At 42.7% G+C, this 18,694-nt stretch overlaps 1 protein-coding gene across 2 annotated transcripts in view; it reads left to right on the top strand.

Moving 5' to 3' along the window:
- Positions 1-18,694, top strand: part of MED13L (mediator complex subunit 13L) — a 177,692-nt gene that overhangs the window by 23,452 nt on the left and 135,546 nt on the right. For both annotated transcript variants that reach the window (XM_060683764.2, XM_060683765.2), the window contains exon 2: positions 6,270-6,507. In XM_060683764.2, coding sequence (XP_060539747.2) covers positions 6,270-6,507 — 238 coding nt within the window. The remainder of the gene's footprint in view (positions 1-6,269; positions 6,508-18,694) is intronic.

Below are 18,694 nucleotides of genomic sequence, written 5' to 3'. Positions count from 1 at the left end.
AAATTATCTTCCACTCTAACGCTGTACGAACGAAGCCAGCAAATTCAACTTTGGGCTTTCATGTGATATAGCTCTGTTAAAAAGTAACTGGGAAATGAATTAATTGCTTGCTGCAGAGAGGTTATAAAACGGTTGATTATTTTCATAGGAGGCGATTAAACGGATGACAGAAAAATTTCCACCACTGTATTTGGAGAAAATGTTCCACTTTCTTATTAAGAAAGAAGAAGAAGAGTGGATTTTATTTATTTATATTTATATATAAAGGGAAGCCCTATGCTCTCTCCCATATTGTCGAAGACCAGGTGCTTCGACAGAAAAAACTTAATCTCTCCCCTGGCTCAGCTGATAAAGGGAGGAGAACTTGTAGCTCAGAGGTTAATACAATTGCCTAATATGCAGGCAGCCCAAGTTGGAATCCGAGTAAGGGTATGGCTAGCTGATGAGAGCTAAATAGTTTGAAATAGATCTATACTAGTCTCCCTTTATTTCTTTATCAGCAAAATATAAATTTGGTGTGTGTGTGTGTGTGTGTGTGTGTATAATTAGCTGTATAATATTTGGATATCAGTATCAATTAGAGTGGGCTTTTATAATTCACATTTTTGAGGCAACTACTGTCTCTAGAAATTTTGATGTTATACCTTGAATGCCTGTGCAGCCTCTGTTTATTTGCCAAGAGAGAAGATTAAAAGCTAACATGCATAATTCAAGCATGCTAAATTAGATCCAGTTGCATGAAGGCATCGGAAAAAAGAAATAATTCAAATTCAGAGTTGTTTGGAAGACATGCATCACTCCCGTTTGGGTATGATGTAGGCCTCTTTAGAATACATGGTTGTTATGTTATCAGTCCTGTAAGTCGAACTAGTTTAACTTTCCATTCATAGTATATAGCTCCACTGTCCAAATCCTGTAATAAATCAACCACTTAGCCGCTGCTTCTCTGATTCTCCCTGCCTCTGGTAAAACTGTTAGCCTTAAGGGCAACTGGAATTAGCTCTACCTAGGCCAACGGAGACCTTGGATGCCGATCTTACAGAAGCTTCCTTGCAGAATTGAGAAAAAGACCCTCATGTGAATTGCCACTCAAATAAATCCTCACTGGGGGAAACGCTTGAGAATTCAGCCAAAAAGAAGGGTTAGTCTGAAAAACCATTAGACCAAATAGCTTTCGCTCAACATAAAGGTAAAGGTTCCCCTCGCATATGTGCTAGTCGTTCCCGACTCTAGGGGGCGCTGTTCATCTCCATTTCAAAGCCGAAGAGCCAGCGCTGTCCGAAGACGTCTCCGTGGTCATGTGGCCGGCATGATTCAACGCCAAACGTGCACGGAATGTTGTTACCTACCCACCAAAGGTGGTCCCTAATTTTTCTACTTGCATTTTTTTACGTGCTTTTGAACTGCTAGGTTGGCAGAAGCTGGGACAAGCAATGGGAGCTCACCCCATTACACGGCACTAGGGATTCGAACTGCTGAACTGCCAACCTTTCGATCGACAAGCTCAGCATCTTAGCCACTGAGCCACCGCATCCCTTCGCTCAACATAGAACATGGAATAATAGGGCTGGAAGGAACCTTGGAGGCCTTCTAGTCTAGCCCCCAGCAAGGGAACCCTATCAAGGTAGCACCTCAAGTTACAGGAGTTCATTTAGTGACTGTAAAGGTTATAAGGACACTGAAAAGAGTGGTTTATGGCCGGTTTTTTTTTTCACACTTACGTCTGTTGCAGCATCCCCTGATAGAAATTCAGGTGCCTGGCAACTGACTCAGGTTTACGACGGTTGCAGAGTCCCAGTGTCACGCGATCCCTGCTTGCCACCTCCTGAACAAGCCAAGTCAAAAGGGAAGCCAGGTTCCCTTAACAAACTGTGTTCCCAATTCAACAAATGCAGTGATTCACTTGACAACGGTGGCAAGAAAGATTGTAAAACGGGGCAGAATTGACTCAGCAACTGTCTCGCTTAGCCACATAAATTTTGGGGCTCAATTGTGGTCGTAAGTCAGGGACTACTGTACCGTTCTGGTTCAGAACGGCACAGTGGTTAAAGCGCAGTACTGCAGGCTACTTCTGCTAACTGCTGGCTGCCTGCAAAATTTAGCTGTTCAAATCTCACCAGGCTCAAGGTTGACTCAGCCTTCCATCCTTCCGAGGTGGCTAAAATTGTTGGGGACTATACGCTGACTCTGTAAACCGCTTAGAGAGGGCTGGAAAACACTGTAAAGTGGCATCTAAGTGCTGTTGCTATTGCTATTCTGGACAAATGGCTGTTCAGTCTTTTCTTGAAAACCTCCGGGAATTTTTACATAGACTTAAATCATGGTTTCTTAACCTTTGCGATTTTAAAGCCATATAGACTTTTAACACCCCCAAGCTGGGGAATTCTGGGAGTTGAAGTCCACATATCTTAAAGTTGTCTAGGTTGGGAAACCCTTGCCTTAGATCAGGGGTCTGCAACCTTAAACACTCAAAAGAGCCATTTGGATCAGTTTCCCACAGAAAAGAAAACATCGGGAGCCACAAAACCCCTCCCGTGCCTGACTATTTCTTGAGCGGCCACAAAACTAGCATAGATAGTTGAATTAAACATTCTGTTTTCTTCTGAAACTTTTCTTTTCTTGGATTTATCCATGGCTTCCTACCGAGGGTTGAAAAGCTCAATAAATTGTGTGCTGGCAGGTATTGCACATTGATGGCTGTGATGCATGTTTTGAGAGAGAGGGAGCTGCAGCAGAGAGGTGAAAGAGCCACATGCGGCTCCAGAGCCGCAGGTTGCTGACCCCTGCCTTAGATGAAACCAGTGATGGGATTCAAATTTTTTTTACTACCGATTCTGTGGGCATGGCTTGGTGGGCGTGGCAAGGGAAGGATACTGTAAAATCCCCATTTCCCCCTGATCAGCTGGGACTCGGGAGGCAGAGAATAGATAGGGCGGGGCCAGTCAGAGGTGGTATTTACCGGTTCGCCAAACTACTCAAAATTTCTGCTACCGGTTTTCCAGAACTAGTCAGAACCTGCTGAAACCCATCTCTGGATGAAACCTTTCTTCCCCAATATCTCTCTTCTTATTTCCTGTTTTGACACTCATTCTGAGGTCGATGAGCACAGTACCTCGAAATGTTTCCCCACATCGTCAATAATTCTTGGCAGAAAAGCAACATGTCCAGTAATAAATGACATTTAAAAAAAAAAAAAAAAAGATCACGAACCTGAAAAAGTCAGTAAAGCATCCATTGCAAATCGGTCCAATGGGGAATATCAAAATCTGTCCTTTCCCTCAAAATAAAGATAGCAATTTCTGATTACGGTAGCCATAATTTTAATAACGGGCCACCTTATCGTCTGTGCTTGCACAAGACGTGGAGCTGAACTGAAATAAGAGCGGGCACACTTCATAGTTCAGCATCTGCGAGGCAGACCGGCGTTTTAAACCGTTATATGGTTTATTTATTTTGGCCAAGTGTGATACGTAAACAAAGCACTTGTGTTTAATTAGGCTGGGTTTCAGAGGTTAACATGTTACACGATCCAAATTAGGTTATTTCTACTTATTTTCTGAGCTTCCTTGTAAAGTTAAAGGTAAAGGTTCCCCTCGCACATCTGTGTTAGTCGTTCCTGACTCTAGGGGGCAGTTGCTTACCTCCGTTTCAAAGCCGAAGAGCCAGCGCTGTCCAAAGACGTCTCCGTGGTCATGTGGCCGGCATGACTCAACGCCAAAGGCGCACGGAACGCTGTTCCCTTCCCACCAAAGGTGGTCCCGATTTTTCTACTTGCATTTTTTACCTGCTTTTGAACTGCTAGGTTGGCAGAAGCTGGGACAAGTCACGGGAGCTCACCCCATTGTAAAGTTACGAGACCCAATAAATACCTGGCCGATACCCAGTCTTTGTAAGGTCTCAGAAGGCCTAATCTCGTAGAAATGTACCTACAGCCAACTCTCTCAAAAACATTACAGGAAGTTCTCGACGTACGACTTACAACTGAGCCCAAAATTGACGTCGTTAAAGCGAGATGTCTGTTAAGTGAGCTGTGCCCCATTTTATGACCTTTCTTGCCACAGTTGTTAAGTGAATCACCGCAGTTGATAAGTTCGTCCCAGGGTTGTTGAGTGAATCTGGCTTCCCCATGCCTTTCGCTTGTCAGAAGGTTGCGAAAGGGGATCGATCACGTGACCTTGGGTAGGACACAGCAACGGTCGTAAGTACGAGTCAGTTGCCAAGCGCCTGAATTTTGATAGCATGGGGATGCTACAGAGGTCGTAAGTGTGAAAAAAAACTCACTTAACTTTGGCAAGAAAGGTCATGAAATGGGTAAAATTAAGTTATCAACTGCCTCGCTTACCGACAGAAATTTTGGGCTCCGTTGTGGTCGTACGTCGAGGACTACCTGCAATCACCTCTTTTGTTCCTTTTTACATTGTTGGGTTGGCGTTTCCTCTGGGGTTTTTGTGTGTGTGTGTGTGTGTGTGTGTGATTTGGAGGAATAATTATTAGGGTTTTTCTATGGCTCTTTTGGCTTCTCCACCGCCTTAACTCTAGCTTTATAAATCTGCCTCTGGTGGAAAGTATATGATTGAGGGTAGTCGTAAATTAAGCAAATAGCTGCTTTCAGAATTGTGTTTGTGAGTGTGTGTCCATGCGCGTGCCGAAATGCCCACCGGTTGCTTTGTTAGAGAGAATAAAGTCAGTGGACGCGCCGTAGAATCTCACCTAAATTACCTTTTCTTTACATTTAGTTTACGCATAGAGAGAACTCATGCACTCCTGTCAATCAGCAAAATGCAGGTATCCAAAGCAAGAACTCTGAAAAATTTATTGGTTTCTTAAAAGAAAGGACCGTTCCGCCCCCTCCCCCCTCCCCAATTTGCTAAATGATTTTTTTTTTGAGCTGGGGATCGATCATGCAAGCGATTGATGAAGCAGCTTCCGCCGGTTAAAATTTGCAATGCCGCGTTTCTGCGATAGGAAAGGCTAAGCAGTGTGTTTGTTAACAGCTGTTGCTGGTGATTATTATAATTTAAGAAAATGGCAGAGATCAATAGGAAGTGAAACATACACAGATATATTTCATCTTTTTATCACTTATTTAATCAATGTATTAGCTGCCTCAGCCCTTCAGGCAACTATAAGTGATACTGCATAAAGGAAGGTAGTTGTCAAGATCTTTTTTCTTCTAAAGTTTCTTTTTTCCTTCCTCCTCCTCTTCTTCTTTTTGAAGCTAAAGATATTGACTGCCAATTCAGGAGTCCACGTTTTATGCAGTTAGTAATGCTTGGGGTTTTGACTTGCACAGAAACTCCGTTTTCAGCGCTAACAGGTTTAGCTATACTATTTCTAATTGAACTGAATTTGCTTGATGTCCTGGCTTAGAATCACTGTATTTCAAAGGCTTATTTTTTAAATGTTCTTCTCTGCTTCTGAGATCTTCTAAGAGCTGCATTCTGTTCTAAGAGCTGAAATGTCTTGCCTTCTGGTGCTTTGGAGAATAGCTTGACTCCCTCTTCTTTGGGGCAGCCCCAACATTTTAAATGGGTTGCAGGAACTGGGTATGTCTAGTTTAATGAAAAGAAGGACTAGGGGAGACATGATAGCAGTCTTCCAATATCTCAGGGGCTGCCCCAAAGAAGAGGGAGTCAAGCTATTCTCCAAAGCACCAGAAGGCAAGACAAGAAGCAAAGGATGGAAACTAATCAAGGAGAGAAGCAACTTAGAACTAAGGAGAAATTTCCTGACAGTGAGAACAATTAACCAGTGGAACAGCTTGCCTCCAGAAGTTGTGGGTGCTCCATCACTGGAAATTGTTAAGAAGAGAGTGCTATAGGGTTTCCTGCTTGAGCAGGGGGTCAGATTAGTAGAGTCCAACTCTGTTATTTTATTTCGTTCTGTTTGGATTTTTAAAAGAGCAATATGACAGCATGTACTATATCATAGTTTCTGCTTATTCCTTTTGTATCGCAGACATATGGATAATTCTCTTCCCTCTTTTCCAAGGGGATACAAGTGTAAATACAGTTTGTTCTGTAATTTCATTTATTTGGCTAATAGCTTCTCCAGTTAAATAGGGCAACTGACCATCGGGTGGAAATATTAAAGGGGAACAATCCTTTCCGTGTTAAAACTATTTTCATTTGGATGATGCTTTTTGTAGTTTAGCAGCTTAAGGTTTTAGAATGGGGGTGGGGGAAATAATCCTGCAAATCAGTTGGCTGTAAAAACTACGATTTTAATAACATGTTGCTTCTGTTTGTTTGTTTGTTTCTTTCCTGCAGGCGGAACTGACAGGCATCAAGTGGCGTAGGTACAACTTTGAAGGTCATGGAGACTGTGGACCTATTATCTCAGCCCCTGCTCAAGATGACCCAATTCTCTTGAGTTTCATCCGATGTTTGCAAGCCAATCTCTTGTGTGTCTGGCGCCGTGATGTCAAACCGAATTGTAAGGAGCTATGGATATTTTGGTGGGGAGACGAACCGAACCTGGTAGATGTAATACACCATGAGCTACACAGTAAGTATATATATATATATTTTCCCTCCTCGGCTTCAACTCTTAATTCTACAGTGAAAGCCTCTCTTTAATGTAGTGTTTGTTGTTTATACAGGTCGTCCTCGACTTACGACCACAATTGAGCCCAAACTGCCTGTTGCTAAATTGAAACATTTGCCAAATGAGGTTTTTTTTGCCCCATTTCACGACCTTTTCTTGCCGCAGCTGTTAACTGAATCACTGCGGTTGTTAAATGAGTAACACGATTATTAAGTGAATCTGGTTTCCACATCGACTTTGCTCGTCGGAAAGTCTCAAAGGGGGGAATCTCATGACCCCTGGACACTGAAGCTGACATAAATATGAGTCAGTTGCCAAGCGTCTGAATTTGGATCCCGTGACCACGGGGATGCCGCCACGGTCATGTGAAAAATGGTCATAAGTCATTTGGTGCCGTTGTAGCTTCAAACGGTCACTAAATGAACGGTTGTAACTCGAGGAGTACCTGTATACACCGAGCTTGTATAAAACGGATTTCCATTCTTTTTTTTTTTTTTTTTTTTTAATGATGCCTTGGATTGGATGCGGGAATGTTTGTGGTTTGGGGCGCGAATCCTTTTGAATAAACTCCAAATGTGCATATTGAACTAAAGTAGATCAGTGAAGATTATAAAGGCTTGGTGACTCATATAATCCTCCATGTAGACACTTAATCGCCAGTTTTAAATCTTTTTTTTTTCTTTGTTTGTTTTGCTTTTGAAATTATGTGGCCGAAATGTGGATGAATTGGTACGTTTGCACGAGGAATCGAATCTCCAATCTGTTGCAAGCTTTATGGTGTTTGTGCCAGTGGTGAAATCCAATTTTTTTTACTACCGGTTCTGTGGGCGTGGCTTGGTGGGCATTGCAGGGGAAGGATATTGCAAAATCTCCATTCCCACCCCACTCTGGGGCCAGCCAGAGGTAGTATTTGCCAGATCTCCAAACTACTCAAAATTTCTGCTACCGGTTCTCCGAACTACTCAAAATTTCCGCTACCGGTTCCCCAGAACCTGCCAGAACCTGCTGGATTTCACCCCTGGTTTGTGCCCACACGACTACTGTGAGCGTTTTGTGTTGAATCCGGCCCAGTGTTTGTAACCTGGAGCCAAATGATGAAAATAAGAGTTCGTCAACCTAATTTCCTAAAGCCATTTTACCCCAGGGCAGATCAGTGGCTGTGCTTTTTGAAAATGTCACTTAATTTTATTACATTATCCTGAAATTAGTGGAGACTTTATCTCGTTCAGGTATTTCTTCAGCACTGGTACATTGCTTATGTCACAGTGAAGGGGAAAAATGTGATTTTGCAACTGTAGGAGGAGGAGTGACAGAACTTGGGAGTGGAGTCAAAAGAGTGATCAGCCTAGAATCCCTGCATAGTCACAAACTAACTTCCCTTGGATTCCGTTGACCCTTATCTAACTCCTAGCAGGTGCTAACCATGAGTTGAAAAGATTCCTGTGTCTACTGTGCCTACTAGGTTTTAGTAAGAAATCCTTTTGTTTGGGCCTTGCCGTGTGGATCTGATTTTTTGGGGGGCCTGACAGCAGCAATGATGGTTGCTGTCTGGCTTCTTAGGTGAGGAACATCTGGAAAACACATGTCGTTGCTGGTTAAAGAAAAACAACAACAGAGACCTCATATTAACTTTTTATTTTTTTTTATTTTTAGGAGATTTTATATAAATAAGTCATGAACAGGAGTACATGGTCAGCCTGGCAGTGTTTAAACGTCAACTCCTTTGCCGTTCACTAAAATCTGTTGTTTGCATCCTTCTACTTTGGAAACTTGTGAAACGTTATCCCATATTACTCCAGGGTGGAGAATACGGTGCACACAGAAACCTGTGTGGTCCCCTTCTACGCTCCCCCACTTTAAATAAAATGCAGACAGATAAGAAAGACAGATGCGGAGAAGTGGCCGTTGTATAAAGCAAAGCCTCAGACCTTCCACATTAGCTTTTATTTCTGAACCTGCCTTACTCTTTTCTGACAATAGAATAGAATAGAATAGAATAGAATAGAATAGAATAGAATAGAATAGAATAGAATAGAATAGAATAATAGAATGGAGTAGAGTAGAGTAGAGTAGAGTAGAGTAGAGTAGAATAGAATAGAATAGAATAGAATAGAATAGAATAGAATAGAATAGAATAGAATAGAATAGAATAGAATAGAATTCTTTATTGGCCAAGTGGCCACACAAGGAATTTGTCTTTGGCTCATACGCTCTCAGTGTACATAAAAGAAAAGGTACATTCGTCAAGAATCATAAGGTACAACACTTAATGATAGTCATAGGGAAACAGTCACTATAAATCTTACGGATACCAGCAACAAGGCAAAATAAAAGGCTAGATGTAGGTCAGTGCGTTTTTGGCAGTGTGTTCAGATCAAACTTTAGCACTATAAATGTTAATCTTGTTCACCATCTAACTGTATTGTGGGCTGTCTTTTATTTATTTATTTATTACATGTATTTATATGCCGCCCTTCTCCAGAAGGACTCAGGGCGGCGAACACAAGTTAAAAACATGTACAACAAAATCCCATTTTAAACCAAATTAACTAATAACTAATAAATAATAATAAAACCCAGAATCAGAGTCAGCCTATTTGCTTGAACAGCCAAGTCTTCCGGTCCCGATGGAAGGAGCGGAGATCAGGAGCTGTCCGGAGCTCAGTAGGCAACTCATTCCAGAGGGTGGGAGCACCCACAGAGAATGCCCTACCCCTGGGCGCCTTTTGCGAAGGGCCTCCTGGGTTTGCTCAGTTGGACTATTGTAGCCAGCATTTCTTGAAGGGGAGATCCATTCTTGAAGTATGTTGGGTTGATTCCTGATTTTGAAAAACACCAGACGATGGAAAATGGATCCAGCTTCTTGTTAAGCGGGATTTTGATAGCTGTCTGTTTTCTTCAAGTAAGATTCTCTTCTTCATATCCTTGTTCTTTGAATGGTCTCTGGAGATACAGGTAATCCTTGATTTACGATCAATCGAGCCCAAAATTTCTGTTGCTAAGTGAGATATTTGTTAAGTGGATTTTGCCCCGCTTTTACGACCTTCCTTGCCGCAGTTGGTAGGTGAATTATCGCAGTTGTTAAGTTAGTGACACGGTTGTTAAGTGAATCTGGCTTCCCCATTGACTTTGCTTGCCAGAAGGTTGCAAAAGGGGATCACGTAGTCCAACCGTCATAAATATGAGTCGGTTGCCAAGCGGTTGAATTTAGATCACGCGACCATGGGGATGCTCCCACGGTCGTAAGTGTGGAAAACGGTCATAAGTCGCTTTTTTCAGTACCGTTGTAACTTCGAATGGTCACTAAATGAACTGTCGTAAGTCGGCTATCTGCACACAATCTGTTTCTGAACTCGGGGAAGTCTTCCATCAAACATCTTCACAACATCTAGCTAAAGAAGTTTCTAAACCTTGCTCTGAATAAATGCAGATTTTTTTTTATCCTAGAAGCCAAACCCCGAAATGGAAGCTTTCTAGTTCTGCTACCCCAGTGAAAACAAACCCTCCGTGCAGCTTTTCAGCCTTGCCACCTTTTTTGATTATCAGGTGAAAACTCTTTTATTAGAAAAATAATGCCGCATTTGTGTAATCCTGGCTTAAAACGAAACAAAACTGACCTTTTTTTTGTGTGTGTGCATGTGTTTGTTTGGCTTTACTAATGATCGGTGATTATAGTTTTTGATTGCCTTTTGTAAGCTGCTTTGTTGCCTGATGAGCAGGATAAAAATATATATACTTGACTAAATAAATTAAAACAAGTGAGCTGTTTAATCTGCAAGGTGAATGGCTGGGGTAGACCATCTGGGCCCTTCCAGATGTTGAAATATAACTCTCCCTCTCCCTCCTCATTGGAAATTCTGCTGACTGGAATCGCAATTCATATATCGTTTATTTAATTTATTTTTACGGAAGGAAATTTATATGGCCGCCCGAGTCACTCTCGGTGTCTCCGGTGTAGGAGATGAACAGACTGAGCCTGAGGGAGGGGTCAAATGAGGCATCAGTCTCGAATCCCCTTGCGCCCTCAAGAGACTTAAGTTTGGCCCACCTTGAGCTCCGTACCACCAATTTGCTTTGACTGTTAGTAGCTCAGATTCTTGTAGTGACCTTAACCTTGTAACGAACCTTTATATTCATTTGAACTGCCTGGATTCCCTGATTTCTTGTGCTTGACATCCAAGCAGTTTACAAAGATATTACCCGAGAGAAAACTTGTAACAGTTCATTTAATGGCCCTTCAAAGTTACAACTGCCACTGACTTATGACTGTTTTTCACAGCTACGACTGTTACAGCGCCCCCATAGTCCTGGGATCAAAATTGAGATGTACTTGGGCAGCTGGTTCATATTTATGACCGTTGCTGCATCCCAAGGTCACGTGACCTCTTTTGTGACCTGACAACGGGGAAACCAGATTCACTTAACAGCCGTGTTACTAACTTAACAACGGCAGCGGCTCCTTTAACCAGAAGGCAAGAAAGGTCGTAAAATGAGGCAAGCCGTCTTGCTTAGCAACAGAAATGTTGGGCTCCATTGTGGTCGTAAGTCGAGGACTGCCTGTAAGCACCTTCCTCTCGGTGCTTGGTCCAACGGTGAAAAAGGAGTGACTGTCCAGTTCTAGTAAGGTTCTGGGTGCAGGTCTTCACATACAGTGTTCTTCCATTTTTAACTTTTTTTATCAGTTCATCAAAACAATAAAATACAAAGAGAAATTTAAAAAAAAAAAGGAAAAATCAGGAAGGAGGAGGAGACAAAAAAAATATGGTGTCAAGTTGTTGTTAGATGTGAAGTCGTGTCCGACCCATCGCGACCCCATGGACAACGTTCCTCCAGGCCTTCCTGTCCTCTACCATCCTCTGGAGTCCATTTAAGCTCACGCCGACTGCTTCAGTGACTCCATCCAGCCACCTCGTTCTCCGCCGTCCCCTTCTTCTTCTTTTGCCCTCCATCGTTCCCAGCATTCGGCTCTTCTCCAGGGAGTCCTTCCTTCTCATTAGGCGGCCAAAGTATTTGAGTTTCCTCTTCAGGATCTGGCCTTCTAGAGAGCAGTCAGGGTTGATCTCCTCTAGGACTGACCGGTTGGATGGCCTTGCAGTCCAAGGGACTCGCAGAAGTCTTCTCCAGCACCAGAGTTCAAAGGCCTCCATTCTTTGGCGCTCAGCCTTCCTTATGGTCCAACTTTCCCAGCCATCCATTGCAACTGGGAAAACCGTAGCTTCTTGACTATACGCACTTTTGGTGTCGAGGGAGAGGGAAAGAAAAAGGCACCGACTTCCAGCTCTCTTTAACACAGTAGATGATGACAACATTACAACTGCAACTTTTTTTTTTTTTTTTCTTTTACACAACCTTACGGGCAAGCCATTTCTATCACAATAAACCTATCTAATTAAGCAAAAGCAAAAAAGTTTCATTTGTTTTTTTCCCCCTCCTCGCGAGCGGAAAATCCGGAAGCAATTTCAAAACAGAAACAAAAACGTGATAACAGCAGCGTCCTTTCACTGGGTCCTGGATTTGCGGTGGTCGAAGCCGATCCTTGTTTCTCTCTTCCGTGTTGTCATCTTTTGGCCTTTATAAAATAAATACCTTCGCGAACGCCAGATTGTTTCCTTGGCTAAGAACCTGGGAGAATCTCTAAATGGGGTTGATTTCCAAGCTGCCTTTTGGCCTACTTGAAGCAAGTTAGCAAGCCCATTCATTTATAATGAAAAAGATGGCTCTGAAGCATTACACCAAGAGTCCCATGAATGTTAAATTTTTATGAGGCACCTGTTTAGGGTGCCTCATAATGGCAGCCAAGGTGCCATTCCTATTTACCCAGCTAAGCTTTAATAATATGGTGTTGTTGTTTTTTTAATGCTTCCTCTTGATGTGACGTAGTCAATTCCTGGCAAATAGATGGTGAAGAAATGGAGGTAGTGACCAATTTTATTTTCCTGGGCTCCAAGATCACCGCCGATGGGGACTGCAGCCAAGAAATTGAAAGACACTTGCTCTTAGGGAAGAAAGCTATGGCAAATCTAGACAGCGTACTGAAAAGCAGAGACATCACCCTGCCAACAAAAGTGCGTATAGTCAAGGCGATGGTTTTCCCAGTTGCAATGGATGGCTGTGAAAGTTGGACCATAAGGAAGGCTGAGCGCCAAAGAATGGAGGCCTTTGAACTCTGGTGCCGGAGGAGATTCCTGTGAGTCCCTTGGACTGCAAGGCGATCCAACCGATCAGTCCTAGAGGAGATCCACCCTGACTGCTCTTGAGAAGGTCAGTTCCTGAAGAGGAAACTCAGATACTTTGGCCACCTAATGAGAAGGAAGGACTCCCTGGAGAAGAGCCGAATGCTGGGAACGATGGAGGGCAAAAGAAGAAGAAGGAGACGGCAGAGAACGAGATGGCTGGATGGAGTCACTGAAGCAATCGGCCTGAGCTTCAATGGACTCCAGAGGATGGTAGAGGACAGGAAGGCCTGGAGGAACGTTGTCCATGGTGTCGCGATGGGTCGGACACGACTTTGCAACTAACAACAATAACAAGCCTATTTATTAACAAGTGCAGTTTGGGCCTTGAGAATGAAGGAAGGAAGCAGCCCTTATTGGAAGGAAAATGCAACGGACTTGTTTTCTTGGTTTCTCCGTGATGCATTAAAGGATCCGAGCTAGTGTAACTTTGCTGCTGGCTGGCATTAATTGTAAATTGAAAAGCACACCGCACCTGGGAATTGGAGTTTGTCATTTGGTGTCTGTATCAGTATTTCTGCCTGACATACATTGGAATGTAATGTGTTTTGAAGAAATAATTGCCACACCTGTTGTTGGTAAGAATATAGGTAAGGGTAACGAGCAGTTTTCCCGCTGAAGTTATTTTCGGAGAAAGAGAAGGAGCATTTACAGCAGGAATGTAATGTGATTTCATTGAGGGCCACATTAGGGTTGTGCTTGACCTCAGGGTGGGAGGGGGGCCAGGGTGGGTGTGGCCAGCTTGACGTCACTCATCAAGGCTCTGATTTTGGCCGTGACAGCCTCCGGCAGCCCTCTGCCAGCGAAAACGGCTAATCTTCCGGTTACTGGAGTGCATGCATGCACAATGATCAGCTGGCCAGTGCACATGCCCACACCGGAAAACAGAAGATCAGCTCTTTCAGTTTCCAGCACTGCTGCATGCACGAAGGCCAGCTGATCGTCGCGTGTGCCTGCGTGCCAGAAACCTGGAAAAGGAACGGGTGCCGCTGCGCGTGCCAGGCGACATGGCTCCATGTGCCACTTTGGGCATGCGTGCCATAGGTTCACCATCACGGCTCTAGAAGATACATTAAAAGCAACTTTCCTGGGGAAGACCAACTCGGGTCAGCCCAGGGACCTTTTAGGATTGAGTAACATTGCAGGCAGTCCTTGACTTATGACTACGAGTGGAACCAGAACATCGGTTGCTAAGCGAAGCAGTGAAGCGAGTCCCACTGGATACGATGACCTTCTTGCAACAGTTAATTGATGCCATGCACATTAAGCAAATCACTCAGAAAATTTGCTGGACAATCCTACTGCAGTTGTGGCGAATATAGGCCAGTTATCAAGTGCCTAAAGTTTGACCACTTGACCGTGGGGATCTGGCAACAGTCGTAAGTGCGAGGACCAGTCGTCAGCCACTTTTGCCAGCACCGTCGTAACTTTGAACGGTCATTTAAACCAACGGTTGTAAGTCAAGAACTACTTGCATACCGGCCAAAAGACATATTTATACTACGTAGTTTTTACAGGTTATATTTACTCTCCACCCCACTACAGTTGTTCAGTGCGTTTTAATTTACATTTTTGATTGCGTGTGGAGGAATTAAGAGCACTTCAGATGGTTTGAATGTTTATAATCAAGCACATACCAAAGATTACGTTAGAAGTTCTTTTTATTGGGCCATTTTATATGCATTAAAATGTGACTGCGCCATTATAGCACATGCTTCCATTTACCGCTTAAAATTTTATGGGGGGAAATGAATATTCTTATGGTTGCCATTATTTAATAATCCATTTCATATTGCTTCTGGTGCTTTTAAATGTATCTCAAGAACAGGAGATACTTAGTAACTTGGAATGTTATTGAAAATAAGAGTATCAGTTCTTTAGGGGAAAAAAACATCGTTTTGTATGGTGCTCTCAGTAGTATTGAACTTTTGTGGAGTACTAGAAAGTATCAGTTGCTTCAAGGAGTTTGCAATCTAAAATTTGACACAGTTGTAGTTAAGAGGGTCTAAAGCTGTAAGGGTGAACCTATAGCCATGATGGTGAATTTATGGCACGGGTGCCACAGGTGGCACACGGAGGCATATCTGTGGGCACGCAAGCATTGCCCTACCTCAGTCCAGCACGCATGTGCGTGCTGGCTAGCTGATTTTCGGGCCTTCTGGGCCCACTGGAAGTCGGGAAATGGGCTGTTTCCGGGCCTCCAGGAGGGTGGGGAAGGCTGTTTTTGCCTTCCCCCGGCTCCTAGAAAGGTTCTGGAGCCTGGGGAGGGCAAAAAATGGGCCTACTGGGCCCACCGTGCCATCGCGTGCCAAAAGCGGGGGGAGAGCAGGGGGGTCACGCGTGCATGCATGGGGGGACGGGGCGCATTGAATTATGGGTGTGGGCACGCGTGTGCGGAATCCCCCCCACTACCCCCACTTTTGGCACGCGATGGCAAAAAGGTTAGCCATCACTGACCTATAGCATGTGTGCCAGAGGTGGCATGCAGAGTCCTCTCTCTGGACACACGCACTGTCGCCAGCTGCTGGTTTCTGGCACCAATTGGTCTTCGCGGGTGCCAGAGTGCCGGAAAACAACCTGAAAACAGCCAAAAACCAGGCCGTTTTTCGGGCCGTTTCTGGGCCTTTTGGGGGCTGTTTTTGGGGCCATTTTTGGGCTTTTTTCAGGCCGTTTTCCAGGCTGTTTTCTGGGCCATTTTCAGGCCATTTTCAGGCTATTTTTCAGGCTATTTTTGGCATGAAAAATGACCCTAAAATGGCTGAAAAACAGCCTGAAAACGGCCCAAAAAACCTGCCAAAAGCAGGCATGTGCGCACCAGCCAGCTGATCTTCAGGTTTCCGGTACTCTGGCACACGCACATGAATGCACATTCCGGTTTGGGCACTTGGTGCCGAAAAGGTTCGCCATCCCTGGTCTAAAGGAAGAGGCAAACGACAGAAGATGGAACATTTTTTTTTAACATACGATTTGTGTTATTTGTGTTTTATGAAGAGAATGGATGCCGCTGAACAATCCTTTTTACTGCCGTTGTTGTTGTTGTTGTTGTTGTTGTTATTATTATTATTATTAATTGAATTTGTATATGATAAATTCTGCCCTCTATCTGCCCTCTAGACATGAAATTTATAAATATATATATATATATATATATATATATATATATATATATATATATATATATAATCTTTATAGAAGAGGCGATAGACATCACGATCTCCGCAACGTTTAAAAGTTTAAAAATTTTTATTTTAAAACTTGTACTAAGCTTTCCGTCGGCCCCTACCGACTTCGTCAGAGTATATAACTTCGTCGGTAGGGGCCGACGAAAGCTTAGTACAAGTTTTAAAATAAATTTTTTAAAACTTTTAAACGTTCCAGAGATCGTCATGTCTATCGCCTCTTCTATAACTATACCTGGAACTCGCATTTTTAGGACAATTCTTAGTATTTTTCTTTATGTTTTTATCAAAGTGCGATTTGAACGTGCCATTCGATAAATAAATAAACAAACCCCAAAGTATTGTTCATACACTAACTGTACTTCTGCATATATCAATTATATTTTGGCCTCCTTATACTCTGACATCTGGCTGACCTCTTAGAAGCAGAATAAGCTACTATTTGGCCAAAACTAAAGTCTTTGTATATAGCATGGGGGGCACTTCCTGGATATCTTATTTCTTTGCCATCTGTACCAGAGTTCCTGTATATTCTGTGTATTTATATTTAACTTCCTTCCTTCCTCAGGAAACGAGTACATAGAATTCAGAAAGATTTAAAAAAAAAAAAATGTTTGGGAGCTTTTTGCAGCTGATTAAGAGACAATATTTAAAAAGCACCATCGGGTGGCTTATTTTCATTTCAATTTTTTTTTTTTAAGAATTGGTAAATTTAGACAATATGTTGCTGTATTTGTGCACTTGTGAGACAGGGAAATGGAATTACCTAGGCCTTTTTGTGTGTGTGTGTGGGGGGGCGCTGTTTCCTATTACGCTTCTGAAGCTGTCACTTCTGCTGATCAAAATGGATTAGTCTTAATCAAGGCAATTTAAATCAGAAAGAACAAGGGCTGATTTAAATAAAGTGCATTAACTTCCTAACTGATACCTTTCCTGATCAGGCATGCCTCCCTGGCATGGTAGTTATAACAATTAAATATGAGTTTCTGAAGACACTTCATTAGATAAATTGTTTTTGTGACATTTTCATTGATCACATCCAAACGAAAGTATCACCTAACCGTGTTTAGATTGTGTTCATTCTATTTATTCCTATAGAGAGCCACCTTAGGCAAAGCTTTGTCCATGCGCTGGAAATGGCAGGGCGTACAACCTGAGAATTTTGAACTCTGCTATTCATCCAAAAAATTCTGGCTGGCGAGTAAAGAGAACCTGGAGTATAATTTCAGGCCTCTGGGATATGCAGTTCACAGCTCTTTTGCACGACAGATTATTCTGTTAGGAGAACGACTGTGAGACGAGATTTCTGGTGGCAGCTGACACAAGTTCAAGAAGCTAAGCCAATTCCCTTACTTCCTGTTACCTTTCCAGACCCTTCTGCCTTCTCACCCTGGATGGCCGGTTGCTTCCCTTTCCGAGGGCAGGAGCCAGGCTTAGTCACTGCCCTTCAGGGAGTTATAACATGCGCTCTTTGTATTTTTTAAATATCTGTCTGTCTGTCTCTGTCTATCATCTATCATCTCTCTATCTATATATCTAGTGTCTGTCTGTCTACCTACCTACCTACCGACCTACCAATCTACCTACCGGTATCTACTGGTATCTCTATCTATCTATCTATCTATCTATCTATCTATCTATCTATCTATCTATCTATCTATCGGTATCTATCTGTCTGTGTATCTCTCTCTCTCTCTCTGCCTGTTCCTTCCTTCCTTCCTTCCTTCCTTCCTTCCTTCCTTCCTTCCTTCCTTCCTTCTTTCCTTCTTTCCTTCCTTCCCTCCCTCCCTCCCTCCCTCCCCATAAAATTAAAATGTAAAACATTAATGCAATAAATAGGAACCTTAACTTTAAAATTCATTTCAAATAAGACTGACCCTTATGGAGAAGGAAGGGAACAAAGTACACACAGAGAGGAGTGTTATCTACTCTATTGTGTTACCTATTCCAATACTCCATTGTGGTTTGAAAGAAAAGAACCTGGAAGAAATTTTGCTTTGCAAGTTTTTCTTCTTCATCTCTTCTGTGAATCTGTTGCAGAGGACTCGGGAAACGCTCTGAAGGGGAGGGATACAATGCCATGTGTTTTCTCATGCAGGGAAAAGCACTCACATATTTTATTCAGGAAACAAAAATTACATAAGAAAACCCGCTGTACTTTTTTAATGGTACTTACAAGGAAGTGATCCTTGCATTTTTGAGATGAGGGGTTTGTTTGGGTTAATATACTTTGGAGAACTAGATGAAACCCCTGTTCCAGATCCAGCAACAGATACACAGGAATTATGGGGAGTTGTTTCAATATCCGTAGCTTAAACCCTGAGATCTACATGCTTGGAAGGAATTGAGAGAACTATTAAATGTGGTTGGAATTAGTTAGAGGGTTGAATCCGAGCTGAAGTCCAACTTCTGAAAGTAAATAAAATCAATGCTTTTACCACAGGCAAGTTACTGAACCATGTAATTAGTTTTTTTCCATGAAAATAAGACATTATACCAAGGGAGCAGCAGAGCAGTATTTATTCTAGTTATGTGAAAATTAAACAATCATTAAAAGGGTGTTTTTTTAAATTGCCTGAGGGGTGACTCTAATCAGGAGGTTGTCCTTCCCCCTTCCCCTTTTTTTTGGCTATTTATTGGGGGAAATTAGAGCAATATCTTTTATAAGTAGATGTGTTTTGGTTTCTTTTTTTCTTTTTTTCCCCTGGCAAAATGAAGTTACTTAAATGTGTAAAA

Source organism: Pantherophis guttatus, chromosome 17, assembly GCF_059756535.1.
Source record: "Pantherophis guttatus breed Tessera chromosome 17, ASM5975653v1, whole genome shotgun sequence".
NCBI classification, from domain to species: Eukaryota; Metazoa; Chordata; class Lepidosauria; order Squamata; family Colubridae; genus Pantherophis; species Pantherophis guttatus.
The sequence above is the reverse complement of the archived record's forward strand: the minus strand, read 5'-3'. Positions and strand labels throughout refer to the sequence as shown.